Raw genomic sequence first — 16,586 nt, 5'->3', positions numbered from 1 at the left:
TAGCCCTGGGTAGCCGGCCTCAGGGCTCAGCAGGGCCCCCTGCCTGGGTCGTATAGTAAAGGCAGCAGAGCTTGAGTGGGCTCAGGCTTCAGTTTCCCCTCCCCTCAGTGTAGTAATTTTTGTTCTCAGAGGGTTTGCAGTGCAATGAAGTTTGAGAACTGCTGCTCTAGAATGGTTTTATCTAAAACCAGAGCTTTTTTTTCTACCTTAGGTACTTATCTGGCCCCCAGTATCTGAGTGCCTAACAGTTTGTTTGTTTTTTTTTAAATGTAGTTATCCACACAACACCCCTATGAGACAGGGTAGTGTCATTACCCTCATGTTACAGAGAAGATCCTAAGTGACTTGCCCAGGGTCACACTGGAAGTCTTGTGGCAGAAGAGGGAATTGAACCCAGGTCTCACAAGTCCTACATGAGCTCCCTCAACCACTGGACCATCCATCCTCCTTGACATATGTCTGTACTGGCATCAAGGGATGTGTTTGCAGTTCCAGTAGCTATACCAGAAATAGCTTTAATCTAGCTAGCTTGGGTCCTTGAGCAGCGAACCTGGGGCACTGTGGGCTTCAGCCGGGGCTAGCCCTGCAAGTAATTACTCAGGTTCCAGGCTGGCTTGTACTGCCCATGCTGAAGCATGCATTGCCATGGCTTCACTGCTCCAAGACCCGAGGTAGCTAGATTGGAGCTTGAGAAGACTTACTCAGACTAGCTTGAATCATACCTTGTGATTGCACTCTAGACATACCCTTTGTTGTGTAATGGACACCTGGGAACCCCTGCTGTTTTTCAAGGAACTAACCATATGATGGCCCCAGAATGGTCACTATAGCAGGGAAACAATGAAGAGAAGAAGAAAGCAATGGTATTTATTGAGGCAAGGTGGTTAAAGAACACAGTTTATAGATGCTTGTAAAGAAGGGCTCGTTTAAGGAGATTTTCATGCAATAACTGGGCAAGGTCAGGAATTTTGAGGGTATTTTAAGATGAGTGGAAGTGGTGGATGATGGAAAGGAGCTGAGCCTGTGGATGTTTGTTTCTGTAGTTGTGCTGGTCCCAGCATATTAGAGTGACAAGGTGGGTAAGTTAGTATCTTTTAAAGGACAAATTTCTGTTGTCCCTTTCACCAACAGAAGTGGATCCAGTAAAAGATCACCTCACCCACCTTGTCTTTCTAAGTCTATGAAGGTAGATGAGAGTGAAGCTGAGGAAAATTAAAAAGGAACAGGTATCGCAATGGAGGCTTATCGCTGACAAGATGTTTATCTCTCCAGTGATGATTGGCTTTCGCTGTTTGAAAATAATTTATGTGAGAATAAAATGTGAACTCCTGGTATTAATAGCACCCTATTAATTCTGTTGCCTACTTCTGCCAAGAAAGATCTGTTAGCTATTTTATTTCAGTCCAGACAAAAATATATGAAAAGCAGAAAGGCTGCAGGCCTATGACTCAAGCCTGTGATCCCAGAATAGATGGGGGAAGGAGATACACATTCTCCACCCCACAGATGAAAAAAGTCAACGGAGAAAGAATAGGAGGCTTTTGCCCACTGAATATCTTTGCCATGTCCTCATTCAGGATGTGTAGAATTGAACTTTTGAGGGTAGTGGTTCTTTTTAGTAGCAGTGCTTCTAGAACTAATTCAGCAAGACGGAAGGACCAGTCACTAGGAAGAATTAATGATAGGCCTGTGAATCAGCACAGGTTATACTAACCGCCAAGAGACAGGTTGAAAAGGCAGAGTTTTCCTGTTGTTCTGAAATGTGGTGGTTCACTCTCCGAGCTAGTGTCTTATCTGGCGGGTGGATCTCAAGTCGTCAGTTTACCACCAGTTTGCTCCCCTTCAAATAACGCTCAGCTACCGATGTGCATTGGATGGTTCCCAAAAAGGATTCTTCAATCCCGGCGCCAGCAAAAATAAAATCTTGTTCGAGGCTGACAGTTTTTCTTGCCTTTAGGTGGGATAAAATACATTTACAGTAGCAACAGTCCACCTAGAAGGGACAGACCTGTTAAGTCATTGGGATAGCTGTGCTGGAAATGGGAGCAGAATATGGCTTGTTTTGTTTAAGCAGATGTAGCCTCACTGCTTTGTTGGCTGGGAACACAAACTGGGTAATGTGCCACATGCCTTTTTTAAATTTTAAACTCAAGATCATTAAACCTTAGGTTAAAACTAATAGAAAGGAAGCGGTCACATCACCTTCCCTGTCAAAGCTTGGGCCAGCTGCGCAAACAAAGATCTGAAAGCGCTGAACAAAATGCATCCGAATTCAGTCTCTGGAGCCTGGAAGCCATGGTGATGGGCTCGGTGCATCAGAAATGTATTGAACTTGAAATGTAGAGCTTGAAAACCCCACTACAGCCAAAATTTGAAACCTTCTTTTTAAAATATGGAATGGATTTAAAACACCTAAAACTAATTATTTGTTAAGTCTTGGAAGTGATTTGCTTGGTAAGCCTTAATGGCCTGCCCCACTTGCTGGTTGTGCAGGACCATGCAGAAGGCCAGTTTTGATTTAAAAAGAAAAAGTAATGGAAAGCAATTTCTTAACACAAGTTTAAAAATAGATTTTTTTTCCTGTTTAAAATTGTTGCAGTAATTTGCTTTAAAAAAAAAAAAAAAAAAAAGGCAGGAATCCCAGAGGATACTCGATTTACGTGCCTCTAAATCTTAGAGGCATTTGTGTAGTGGACATGGGCACCATCTTTCATCCTAGTCTCTCTGTAAACCTAACTGTGCCACATGTCATTGTGTTGAGAGTACAGCTAGTCAGGAATTTTTCAACCAATTTTTTTTTTTTTTTTGGAAAATGCTGATTTGTCAAAATTGGTACTTAATGGGAATGTGTGCATGTTTCAATGGAGAATAACTTCTCAGGACTAGGATGGAATTCCTGATTTTGGCAGAGTAGGACCTTGAACCAGGGTTTCCTACATCTCTGGTGACTTCCCTAAGGGTTATTGGCTAATCTGAACACTTTTTTTGCACCCCACCCATCTCTTGATCTGAAATAGGAAACTTTTTTAAAAAAAAAAATCTGAACACTTGAACCATTTCCTGCCCAGTTTCCATTCTGAGTTCAGGAATGGAAATGGTATAACTGGAGTAGAGAGAAAGGGAGTGTGTTGTGTTGCTAGAACAAGAAACCACATCTGATCTGGAACTAGCCCTGTAGTCTGATTTGGTAACACCACTAATTACTGCCATGCTGATGGGTCAGGTTCCAGGGCTGGCAAGGGCCTGAATGCTGGACAGGCAGCAATCTGAATTGCTGGGGGAGCAGAGAACACCTTATTACTTCCCCGTGAATCATATTTCTTGTCACCTCCCAGAACTGACCTGATGTGTTGCCAAGATTCAGGGGAGTCAGCCTGGGGCTAGTCTCTCACCTTCCCCCCGTTTCTTTTGTGAATTGTCCTTACTTCCTTGACTAGCCTTATTCAAGCTACTGGGTTTGCTCTTATGGATAAGGATGTTTTGCAGGATTAGGCCCTAAATGTGGAACTGGATTGGGTGGGGGGAGGGGGGGACTGGGAAGCTCCTGGAGTCCCTTCCAGTTCTTCTCATCCCTCCAAAGAGCGCTCCCGCTCCCACCCCGATCCTGTCTCATCTAATTGAGTCATCTGAATTAACTATTTCATTAGGGAGTATTTTAATGGACCACACTTATACAGATGAGTACCTGATGGATGGGCTGATCACACTAACTACAAGACTTGTTTAAAACTTCTGCAGTGCAAAAAGCAGTGTCCTACTGCAGCCCCACCATTTGTGTACAGAAATGTGCATTCCATTTTTCGGCACTTGTAAGTCACAGAAAATCAGCAGAAGATGCGGCATTGTCAATATGACAACATAAAAGGAGAATTGTATCTGCTCACAATAAATGTGTGAAGACTGGTCCTTGTGTTTAAAATTTTGTTGTTAGCCTAGAAAGCAACAGTGTAATGACTGTTTCTTTATAATAGGATCAGAGATGAATGTCATTGGAGCTAATGTCTTCATCTGAATATGCTGACAAATCCTGAGGGCTGGGCTTAACCCAGACTTGCTTCCTAAATTTAGTTTTGTGACTGATTCATTTGATTTTGTCCAAGGAAGCTGAGTGCAGCATCTGGTTTATCAGAGAAGTCCTGATATTAGCAATCTTTTTCAGATTTGGCTAACTGAATCATAAGAAGGTTCAGTAACATGGCGCATGTTGTAAAACCACATTGGTGAATTGTGCAATGCAAAGCAGATTCTGCATGTTTTGGTGGAAACATTTACTTAGGGGTGTCATAAACAGATGGTTAAGGGTTAATGTCTTTTTTACCTGTAAAGGGTTAAGAAGCTCAGTAAACCTGGCTGACACCTGACCAAAGGACCAATAGGGGGACAAGATACTTTCAAATCTTGGTGGAGGGAAATCTTTGTTTGTGCTTTTTTGTTTTGTTCGTTGTTCGCTCTTGGGACTAAGGGGGACCAGACGTACACCCAGGCTCTCCAAATCTTTCTGAATCAGTCTTTCATGTTTCAAAATTGTAAATAATAGCCAGGCAAGGTGGATTAGTCTTATTTTTGTTTTCTCAACTTGTAAATGTTTCTTTTTGCTGGAAGGATTTTTACCTCTGTTTGCTGTAACTCTGAACCTGAGGCTAGAGGGGGTTTCCTCTGCGCTATATAAATCTAAGTACCCTTTAAAGCATATTCCATCCTGATTTTACCGAGATAATTTTTACCTTTTCTTTCTTTAATTAAAAGCTTTCTTTTTAAGAACCTAATTGATTTTTCCTTGTTTTAAGATCCAAGGGATTGGGTCTGAACTCACTAGGGATTGGTGGGGGGAAAGGAGAGGAGATGGTTAATTCCTCCTTGTTTTAAGATCCAAGGAGTTTGGATCTGTGTGAAGCCTCTCAAGGCAACCCAGGGAGGGGAAAGTCTGGGGGAAAGGAGAGGGGATGGTTAATTTCTCCTTGTTTTAAAATCCAAGGGGTTTGGATCTGTGTTCCCCAGGGAAGGTTTTGGGGGGACCGAAAGTGTGCCAGACACTAAATTCTGGCTGGTGGCAGTGTTCCAGATCTAAGCTAGTAATTAAGCTTAGAAGTGTTCATGCAAGTCCCCACTTTTTGTACTCTAAAGTTCAAACTGGGGAAAGAAACCTTAACAAGGGGGACAATGCTTATGGAAGGCTTAGCCTTGCTCGGGGGTCTTCTGTGGGCCTGCTCAGCACAAGTGTCCACAATCGTCGTTCCAGTAATCCAGCTTAGCCTGCTTCTCTACATTTCTGGCAGTGTGTTGATGTACTGCAGCAGGTCATGTTCTTACCGTAAGAGCAGCACCCAAGGATGATGGCTTTAGACATGCTTTGCTTGCTGTATCTAGGAAAGCAATTACTAGGTGAAGAAGGATATTCCCTGCTTGCTTATTACGTTAGCATTTCCTTTTTATGATGATTTATCCTTGCACAGCATATTTCATCCACATAGATGCTACCATTTACTGTTCTTAGGGATTATTTCACTCACCATTCATGTGAAGTCAACTGTAGGGTAAAACACAGCACAGCAGTAAACGAGTTAGAGCAGGAGTGAGAAATAACATTCTTCTTCCAGTGCTTGCTTGTGTCTATTCCATTCTAGGTGTGTGCGCACCCAGGTACACAGTTGGGATTTTTGCCTTAGCGGTATCCGTAGGATCAGCTGTGGCACCCCTTGAGTGCCATGCTCATGTACTGGTATGTTATATGCCGCCGACCCTACCCCTCTCAGTTCCTTCTTACCATCCCCAAGGGTTGGTCTGAGCGCCTTGTCTTGCATTACCAGAGCATTAGCAGTTCTTACAGTCCATTGTTTTAGTTATTAGGTACTTAGACCATTATGTTAAGTGTTGTAGTTGTAGTTTGAGTTACAGTCCTAACTGGGACTTTGCCTTGGAGCGGGGCATGCCCCATTGTCCAGGCTTTAAGTCATACTCATTGTGCAGCCAGCCGATGGCCATTAGATACCCCCACAATAGCTGTTTGGGGGAGTCCCTTAGAAAGGACAAGTGGAGGATCTGCAAAAACTTTTGCCCTCTAACCCAAAAGGAGCAGGATATTCTCTTAAGGATCCTACTCATGGAGGTTGTGCTTTGTCCTGCCTCAGAGCCCTCTCGGTCAGACTCCATACCCGGCACTTTGGCATCTGCGCGCAGTGCACCACTGGCACTGGAATCCACCCAGCACCGTTCCCCTTCACTGGTGCCTAAGAAGCAGTCAAAGTTGATGGGCGTACCAGCACCGCAAAAAAAGGGGGTTTCGGCCAAAGACCTGTATTAGGCCACGTGCCCACCCCAGATCTACTTGGGGGCACTGCTACAGTCAGAACCCGTAGCCCAGCCAGGGACCCATCTCTTTCTCCCAGGATCAGCAGAGGGTCCTGGCCCCTCATAAAGCCATCTGTGCCCAAAGCAGGCCTGTCTGCCAAAGAGCAAGTAGGCTGGTCAGCACCATGTACACCAAGCCAGGCGATGGATCTGGCTAAGGCCACAGCATCTATGGGCAAGCCAGTTATGGGACCACCCCCTAAAGCAGCGGAGCATCCCCGTATCTCAGGCGTGGATCCCCATAACCGCAGCCTAGGACCCTGGCACCGCGGCCTTGGTCCCTGGTCAGAAGACCCAGGTCCCTGATGCCAAGATTTCCACCTACAAGGCACAGGACACGTGAGTCAAGATGCTAATCGTTGTACACGCAGTACCATCGGGCCTCCCACCAGAGATTGCCACGTCGCAGATCATCAGGCAGTCTTCCAGGCATCGACCCCTCCCCCCAGTGCGGGATCATTCTCGGATGCAGCAGTGGTCTTCAGCAACCCGGTACCGTTCTTCAGGCAGGAACTGTTCCTCGCCCGATCCTTGCTGGAGTCAGTTGAGGGTCAGACCCAGGCATCTACAGCTTGGCCCTGGTCACTGGAAGGGCAGTGGTCCAAGTCTGAAGGACAGTTCAGCCCCTCACAAAAAAGGCGAATCACCACCAGGCTGCAAGACCGGCGTGGCTCGTGTGGTGGAGGCAGGGGCAGTGGCCCACTCAGTGGCAGTACCGGAACCCATGGTGTGTACCTTTTTATACTGTTCCCATACTCCCACCATTCCTCCCAGGTCGCATCGGACAAGCTGCCCCGGCACAGCCGTCACCGGAGTCTGAGCACAGTGCTGAAGCTGATGCAGGGGTGACGCAGCAGGCCCCGATGCCCAGGGAGCCATCCCCAGATGAGCAAGGGGAAGCTGCCCCTCCTCTTGTGGTCCAATTGTCTTTGTCATCTCCAGACGAAGTGTTGGCAGTCCCCTCGCAAACAAGCAGCGCCCCCCCGCCCCATGGCTTCAAGAACACCAAGCCCTGCTCAAAAGAGTGGCTGCTAACCTAAACGTGGAGGTCAGAGCTTGGAGTCCAACCTTTTTAATGTCATACCCCCCTATACCCCGGCCCGGATTACATTACCCATCCACCCAGGGGTCCTAAAAATTGCTAGGTCTGTGTGGCAGACCCTCTCTCAATTCTGCCTACTTCCATGAAGGGAGAAAAGAAGTACTATGTCCCAGCAAAGGGATTTGAGTACCTGTACACCCACCCTCCAGAGGGTTCTGTTGTCCTGTCTGCCATCAACGAAAGATACAGGCAGGGACAGGCGAGTGGCACACCGAAAAATAAAGATGCCACAAGGCTGGATTTGTTTGGCAGGAAAATTTATTCAACAGCCATCCTGCAATTTCAGGTGTCTAACCATCAGGCCCTACTAGGCACATACAACCTCAACCTGTTGGACTCCATCAGAAAGTTCAAGGAGGGCCTCCCAGAGGACCGAGTCCAGGAGTTTGCCACCTTGGTGGAAGAGGGCAAAGCAGTCTAGGACACTATGGGCTTAGCGGCCAGGGTAATCGCCTTTGCGGTGGTCATGACACGCAGCTCCTGGTTACAGACCTCTGGGTTGTCCCAGGAGTTGCAGATTATCTTTTACGACTTCTTGTTAGAGGGAGCAGGGCTCTTTTTGGAACTGACTGATGCACGGTTCCATGGCCTTAAAGACTCCTGTGCCACCCTCTGTTCCTCAGGCCTACACACCCCTCAGCAGGCTAGAAAGCCATTCCGTCCGTCTCCACCTCCGTCAAGGTCATGAGATGTCCCTCGGTCCAGCTCCTACAGAAAGAAGGACAGAGACAAAGGATTTAAATGTTGTCACCCTTTGTCTTCCTGTTCTCTGCCCAGCCTGGTTCTTCCAGAGGCCAAGGAAGCCAGAGGCAGGCATTTTTGAGGATGCGCCCAAGGATGGCACCCCAGTCACTTCCCAGGATCCATCTCCCTGCTCTTTCCTCAACCACCTGCGTCCCTTCCAACTGGCCTGGTTGCAGCTGACTTCAGACCGTTGGGTGCTCAACATAATACACCCTGCAGTGTACACCCTGCAGGCTACACCCTGCAGTTCATGATTGACCCTCCGTCCAACCCCTCTTCCTTGTCCCTCTTCAGGGACCTTTCTCACGAGCAGCTATTCGTTCAAGAGGTTGAGAACCTCCTATGCCTGGGGTCAGTAGAGGAGGTCCCTCCAGACTGGAAAGGTAAAGGGTTCTACTCCCACTATTTCCTTATCCCCAAAGCAAAAGGGGTCTCTGACCCATTCCGGACCTGTGCCGCCTCACCAAGTCTCTCAAGAAGCTGAAGTTTTGCATGGTCTTTTTGGCCTCCATTATTCTCTCCCTGGATCCAGGAGACGGGTACACTGCCTTCGAGTTAAAGGACACATATTTCCATTTTCCTGGAGCACATGCGGGCGTGGCTGGCATTGGTCTACATCTCCAATAGACACAGCATGGTCTGTGTGGTCAGAGTCCTGGACTGTTTACTGTCATCACTGATGTGGTGGCAGAATCCTGCTTCTGTGTTGGAGGGAGTTCCCTTTGCAGCTCCTTTCTCATGGGTGACCCCCATCTCCAAAGCCTCAGACCTGGGATGGGGAGCCCACCTGGGCAATCTCAGCATGCAAGGTTGTTGGTTGAGTCACCATCACTCCCTACACAACAACATCAGGGAGCTCAGAGCGGTTTGCCTGGCCTACCAAGCCTTCCTACCTCACATAAAAAGCAGGGTGGTCCAGGTCCTGACAGAGAATACAGAAGCTATGTTCTATATCAACAAGCAAGGCAGAGCCAAATCATCTGCCTTTTTCCAAGAAGTCCTCAGGCTCTGGGACTTTTGTATACAACACAACATCCTGCTCATAGCCGCAAGTCTCCCCGGGGCCAGAAACACTTTGGCAGATTGCCTCAGCATGATCTTCTCATCTCGCCACAAGTGGTCCCTCCATCTGGAAGTGGTCAGCATCATCTTCCAGAGCTGAGGGACTCCCCAGGTGGACCTATCCGCGTCCAGGAAGAACAGGAAATGCCACTTTCAGGGGATTGACAGAAGCTCCCTGCAGGATGCTTTTCTGCTCCCGTGGTTGGGAGCTTTGTACGCCTTCCCCCGCCCCCCTGTGCTGTATATTTCAGAGTCCTCATGAAGATCAAACAGGACAGGGTGGGGTGATCCTCACAGCGCCAGCTAGGCTGTGCCAGCGCTGGTTCAGCACACTGCTGGACCTCTCGGTTGCTGCTCTGTTACAGCTATCTTTTAGGGCAGACCTGCTGTCCCAGAACCACGGAGGAGCAGGAGTGCTCGGTTGGTGTCCAGTAGGACCTTCTGGGCAGCAGAAAGGTCACCCTGATGGAGGCTATCTGGCTAAATGGAAGCAGTTTGCTTGTTGGACCTCAGATAAAGGCATTCAGCCCGAGCAAGCCTCACTGCAGTTAATCCTGGACTACCTTCTGCATCTCAAGCTCAAGGCCTATCTCTTTCATCTGTCAGGGTTCAGTTGGCTGCCATCTCAGCCTTCCATCCGCTGCTTGAGGGTAGGTCAGTTTTCACTCAGGATATGACTGCCAGGTTCCTCAAAGGGCCTTGAGTTCCATTACCCTCATGTCAGGGACCACATTCCTCCATGGGACCTGAATCTTGTGCTGTCACAGCTCATGGGACCCCCCCCCCTCCCCTTTGAACCTCTGACTTCCTGCTTTCTCCTTCTCCTTCCCTGGCAGGTCGCGTTCCTGTTTGGAATAACATGCATCTGCCAGGTCTCTGAGATTAGGGTGCTCACCTCAGAACCACCCTATATGGTCTTTTACAAAGACAAGGTACAGCTGTGGCCACACCCAGCTTTCCTGCCCAAGGTGGTCTCACAGTTTCATGTGTACCAGGACACTTACTTAACCTGTCTTTTTTTTTTTTTTTTTTTTTTTTTTTTTTTTTTCCCCCCCCCAAAGCCACATAAGTCATAGGCAGAGCATAGATTGCATTCCATAGCCGTCTGGAGGGCACTAGTGTTCTACACTGAAAGGTCCAAGCCATTCCGCAAGTCAACACAATTGTTCGTTGCAGTGGCCAACGAGGTCATCCAGCGTCCACTCAGAAAATTTTCTTTTTGGATCACTGCCTGCATTCGCTGCTGCCATGATCAGGCAAAGGTGTCCCTTCCAGCAATTATGACTCTTCAAGCCTCTTCAGCAGCTTTCCTAGTCCAGGTGTCTATTCAGGACATCTGTAGGGAGGCCACCTGGTCATCCATCCACACATTTACACCCCATTACGCACTTACCCAGCAGGCCCGGGACAAAGCTGGCTTCAGTAGAGTAGTGCTGCAAGCCACTAGACTGAACTCCAAGCCCACCTCCAGGGATACTGCTTGAGAGTCACCTAGAATGGAACCAACATGAGCACTCGAAGAAAAAACGGTTACCTACCTTTTCGTAGCTGTTGTCCTTCGAGATGCATTGCTCACGTCCATTCCATTACCTGCCCTCCTACCCCTCTGTTGGAGTTGCTGGCAAGAAGGAAATGAGAGGACAGAATCGTTGGCACTTAATATACCAGTGCATGAGCGCAGCACTCAAGGGGGTGCCACAGCCGACCCTACGGATACCTCTAAGGCAAAAATCTCCGACTGTGCACGTGGTTGCACACACACCTAGAATGGAATGGACATGAGCAGCACAGCTCGAAGAACAGTTACAGAAAGGTAGGTTGTTTTTTTTTTTTCCCCCCCAGTTGACAATGCCAGGGAAATTTTAAGTAGACAGACTGCAAGTACTCAATGGGCATCCTGAGCTCTGCTTAGGATCAACATCCCATGCTCTGGGGGGGAAGCACTGTAGGACACTGAATGACATGACTGGTTTTACGTTTCACCTGCAAGGCAACAATAGCCCCAGTAATTTCTAAACACTGTGACGGGCTCTGGTTCATGATCGACTCAGCGGGGAAGAATGCTGCCTACTAAATCATTAACATAACTTCCTCCAGCTGCTGGGGTTTTCTTCTTGAGCTCTTGTCCAAGGACTCCGTGCACCCAGCCCTGCTTGGCTTTGAGACCACAGCTGAAGGCAGCTAGCTGCACGGCTACTCGGTTTATCTTAATTTATACTGTACGCAAGTTATTCACATGTCCCGTGGAAATAGTCCTTTGACAATGCTGGCTACATCAAATAAAGAATTTTTCAGTAAAACCTACAATAAAGAAGCTCATTTTGCAGCTGCTTTTGACACAGAGCACCCTCTAACTAAGGCTGTTCCAAAAAACCAAAGATATGTAATGTTGATGTGTTAGGGAGAGTTAAATTCCCTTTATTGGAATAAGTGCAACACCCTTATGCCAGATAACCTTCTAATAGGGCAGGGTGGCATATGGGGTGGTTCCACTTCACCATTCCCATATGATTTAGGAAAAGTGAGGCCCTGAGTTTGACACATTTTCAGGCTTTCACCTGAGAATTAAATCTTGGAGCAGGTTGAAGACAAATTCCCCATGTCACCTTACACTGGTGATTGTCTAATGTCCTTCACAATTTTGGTCTCAAACAGGAAGTCTGATATTTCAAATTGGAGGAAATTTTTTTTACACATCTCCCTCTTGGGCAATAACAATCTCTTACCAGTCTTAAGAAAGCAATTTTGGGCCAGACGCACAGAGGTGTTTAAGTACCTAAATATGCAGATAGGTGCCCAGTAGGATTTTCAGTAGCACTTAAGTAGGTTGGGTGCCCAACTCCCATTGATTTCAGTACTGATATAACCTGGCTCTGTTGGCATAAGGTGATGTATTAAGCCCAGGTAGGCTTATGCAGAAGGGCAGTTGCATTCTTCAGCTTCAGATTCTGCTTTGTCTTCTGTAGGCTCCTGCTTCTGGGTAGCTGTGTTGGACGGAAACGTGGTGGGAATCGTGGCTGCGAGAGGCAATGAGGAAGACAACACCGTGGAGCTGCGCCGCATGTCTGTAGATTCCAACTTCCGGGGTAAAGGGATTGCCAAGGCCCTGGGCCGCAAAGTGCTGGAGTTTGCCATGCTCAACAACTATTCCTCCATTATATTGGGAACCACGGCTGTCAAGGTGGCAGCCCACAAGCTGTATGAATCCTTAGGGTTCAAACATGTGGGCATCATTGAACACTACACCCTCCCTGGGATGACGCATTCCATGCTAGAGAGAATGTTTTTCCAGCTTCGCTACCACCGCTACCGCCTGCAGCTGCGCGAAGAATAGAAACAAAAGCAAAAAAAAGTTTTTCTCCTATCCCCCCTAAAATTGACCTTTTTTCATTTGTTTTTGTTTTCAATTGTTTGTTTTGTTCCCTCATTTCATTTTTAATTTGCTTTGTACAGCTTGACTGTACAAAATAAGGATCCTTCCTCGCATGCTGTAGGTGGTGGTGCTGCTGAGGCTGGAAGTACTGCTCTTCAGTGTTAATGACCTGGCAGGTCAGAGTGGACCCTACAGCCTGTTGTTCCAATCTTACCCAGGTACCTACATAAAGCACAGAAACTTACAAACATAATAGTACCACTGGTCTGGTGTACATAGTGGGGGTTTTTTTTGTGTTTTTTTTTTCAAATGTAAGATAATGTAGTGATGACATTCATAATACAGTAAGCGCAGAAATATTACTTGAATGCATTTCTCAGTATTTCATGCACCAGTAACTAGAATATGCATTTATCTTACCATAAATTACTGGTTAATAGTTTTCAAAGAAAATGTGAAAAAAACGCTTGCTACAATGCATGAAGAGGAAGTGTGTGCACGCACTCAAACACACAGCACTGCCATCCAGGCACTGGTGTTGCACTTTTTTTGGATGTGCCTCATTCTGCCAAATATCTGAAAGAACCTTGGTGCATCCAGTAACCATGACTTTTTCTCCATTCTCATTTTCCTTCCTAAGCCAGCAAACAGACTTGAACCATTTGAACTCTGAGCCCCATTGTAACATATTGTAAAGTAAGATCAAACTTAAATATCTCCTGCGCTGTTCTATATCCATGCATAACCTGCAGTCCTGGGCCAGACTTCTGCATGTGCATTGGAGTTTCTCTTTGCTGCCTTCTGGGTTTGTTTGTTTGGGTTTTTTATTTTTAATTTTTTTAAAAATTTTATATTTGTTTTGGCTTTTGCTGAATGGTGTCATTGAAGCATAATGGAGGCTGCAGTTTCTATGGCAACACATTTGCACATTAATGTGAGCAACAAATCTAAACACTTCAGACAAGCAATGTGTGACAGATAATTGCATTTTGGGAGTGTGGGGGGGAAGCATACATATTATCTTAACCAGCTGCTGTTTAATAATTGTAGGTGGCCTCACTGCAGCCTTCCATAAAAGGTAACTAACTGCTTTAATGTCAGATTCGTGAATTGTACAATGCAAAAAGCAATGCAAGGCAGATTCGGCATGTGTCTGTACCTAATATGTATGTACAGTGCCTGCCAACAAAAGAATAACCAAGACTACAGCTTCTTCTAGCCTGAAATACCAATTTTATAACTTACTTAAACAAATAACAACTTTGCATGAATTATGTCGGGGAAAAATCAGTAGGTTTTAATTTTTAAAATGTGGTATCAGAAATATTAAAAACATTTCTGGTTGCACTTAATTTGGGGTGAGTGGTGGGGTTCAGCTATCGTATTACATTTAAAGGGAACCCCCCTTTAACTTAAGTTCCTGAAAAAAAAAAAAAGTTACTATTCTATGAAGTATTGTCTGTGAGGTGGGGGAAAGAAAATCATGATAAAAATGATATGGGACTGAACGTATGTTCCTAACACATAAAGCTATAGTAGATGCAACTAGGTAGGAGAGTTTCAAAGAGGAGGAACAAATTTATCCTTGTCAAATCAAATAGTGGAGACAAGTAAGAAGGGTACTAGAAAGAATGAAAGAAAGGCCAGACAGAAGGCTTAACTAGTAAGAAGTGGGACAGAGAACACACATGTGAATTATATTGTGAGGTGGAAATTAAAACACTAGCCTTTCACTTGCAGTCCAGGGTCTGTCTTTCCTGCACTGAGATTCATCAATGTAAAGGTAGGAATTGGGTCCAGAATTCATTCATTCCGAACTGGCTGGTAGCCCATGGTACTGGCCTGTTAGACAGGAGGGCCAAACTCAGGAGTGTTCATGCAATTCCTGCTTAGCAAGGACGGGAGCATCTCCATGGGTGCTTCTTTCAATAGGGAGGAAGCCTGCATATGCTGAGCAAGTGTTAAGGAGAAAGGCAGCTTTCACAGTAGAGAAATTGGAGCCTAATGAGAGGGCATAAGGTTAGTCTCCTGAGCCCAGCACTTTCGTTCATTGTCTGCTCTTACTTCTAGCTGGCAGGAAGGGAGAACAGATTCCAGCTTCCATACGCAATACCAGATCCAGGAGTGAGCAGGGTGAGGGGTACCAGGGAGTAGGTGTAGGCACATCCGAGTCAGAAGATTTTGTCCTATTGCTCTGTTAAGCAATTCACACTCTCAGCCCTGGATTTCTGCCTGCCTCAATCTATACCATACATAAAATGGCAGTGTCCTGAGGTGTATTGTCCCAGTAATAAAGGGAGAAAGTAGATAATGGAGGACACTATTTCAAGAGGCCAAGAGCTTAATTAACACAATTTCTTTGCGGGCTACTATCTATTTTTTAAGTCTTTCTATGCTGTACATTTCTCCTGAAATGGAGGGTAGGGGTTTTTGTATAGTGTACAGAAATTGGCATAATATTTTCTTGCTGCTTTCAGTGATTTATTAACCTGAGTAAAAATAGACCATTATAAAGTGTTAGCAAAAGTGAAAGGAAAAAAAAGTTTGTGCCTTTTTTAGTTTTTTGTTGTTGCTGTTGCTGTAGAATCACTGCACTAAAACTTTTCCAGACAATGAAAAGAACGAGTCTCTTAACGAAGGGGAAAATGCATAAATTTAATTTGTTTTTTTTTATTGGGGTGTCTAATTAAAAGAATGTTCTTGGTTTTATTTGATACCTGTGCCTTTGTAAAATGCCTCATTCATAGCTATGTGATAAGCCAAAACTGGTTCAAATACCCTAATCTCCCACAGAGACAGAAACACAGTTGTCACCAACTTACATTTTAACCTTTTTTAAAGAAAAATTCTTATTGTATCTCTGACCGTAACACCTTTTGATTTGCATAAGCGAGATACGCTTTCAAAATATGCAACTTGGAAGGTGCTATGGGAACTCTGTACTTCTAAACATGTGGGCAGGGCACTGAAGTTGTAATGACAGAAATCAAGATGCCGCCTCTCAGACATGTATTGTTGTGCAAATTTATTTCTCTTAATGCCTGTGTGAAGTCACCCCTGCTTTGTCAGAAATGCATTTTGGAATATTTAGGTTGGTGGGAACACCAGAAGCCATTGTTGTCTGTCCTGTTCGCTAGTGTTATCTCCAAACGGAAGTAGTTCTTGCAGAATGTCTTGCTGTTGTTTTGCCAAACCATAACACCAGAGTGATTGGTAGAACTCCTACTAATCTAAGCCCTGTCTGTGCTGGCATTCGCCGGGAACTCTCCAGCTGCTACAGTAGCTCCACCTCTGGTAGCAGGAGTAAGAGTGCTAGTGTAGACACGGCTCGGGTATCTTTATTGCTGCTTGCTAGGTCTCCTTTTGAGTACGGTTAGACAACTAAGAGTTTAAAAACACCGGATCCGCCAGTGCAGTCTTAATTGTTGGACCTGCATTTTTGGGGAAACTTTCCTCAAGCATGTTAATCTGGCCCCAGCCTTGGAGCCAGATAATCCCCTCTATTTCCTGTAGAATCTCTGGGGACTTCAGGCTATGAACTACTAATGCTTATCCCCTCCCATCAGAGGGCCCAGTTTGGGCCACAAGGCCCACTCCTGCAGTCCCTACTCAGACAGGTCTCCCAGTCTGCATAGAGACAGCAAGATCAAAGACTTGGTTTTGTTTTTATCCACCCAGAGTCTCAGATAGTTGCATCTGTTTTTCTCATTGCAAGAACCCCAGGGCACATGTGATGTGACACGTCTCACCACAAAAACTCCCAGCATTGCATTACGTATTAAAATGTAACTTGCTCTGAATCTACTGCTGCTGGAAGCCATGTTGCTGGATGGACATATGTGACAATACCAGTCCTCCTTCATTCTGCTTGAACATTTCTTTGAGGGTTGGTTCCTATTGTATTCCACTGTGGGTTATGAATGTGCACCATGCGTCCAGAGCTGGAGAATTTGAAAG

At 45.9% G+C, this 16,586-nt stretch overlaps 1 protein-coding gene across 1 annotated transcript in view; it reads left to right on the top strand.

Moving 5' to 3' along the window:
- NAT8L (N-acetyltransferase 8 like) overlaps positions 1-15,432 on the top strand; it is a 59,098-nt gene extending 43,666 nt beyond the window's left edge. The window contains exon 3 of the mRNA XM_032775954.2: positions 12,223-15,432. Coding sequence (XP_032631845.1) covers positions 12,223-12,590 — 368 coding nt within the window. The 3' untranslated portion in view covers positions 12,591-15,432. The remainder of the gene's footprint in view (positions 1-12,222) is intronic.
- The last annotated feature ends 1,154 nt before the right edge of the window (positions 15,433-16,586 follow it).

The sequence above is a fragment of the Chelonoidis abingdonii genome, chromosome 5 (genome assembly GCF_003597395.2).
Source record: "Chelonoidis abingdonii isolate Lonesome George chromosome 5, CheloAbing_2.0, whole genome shotgun sequence".
NCBI lineage: Eukaryota > Metazoa > Chordata > Testudines > Testudinidae > Chelonoidis > Chelonoidis abingdonii.
Note: the sequence above shows the minus strand (reverse complement) of the source record. Positions and strands in the feature narration are given on the sequence as shown.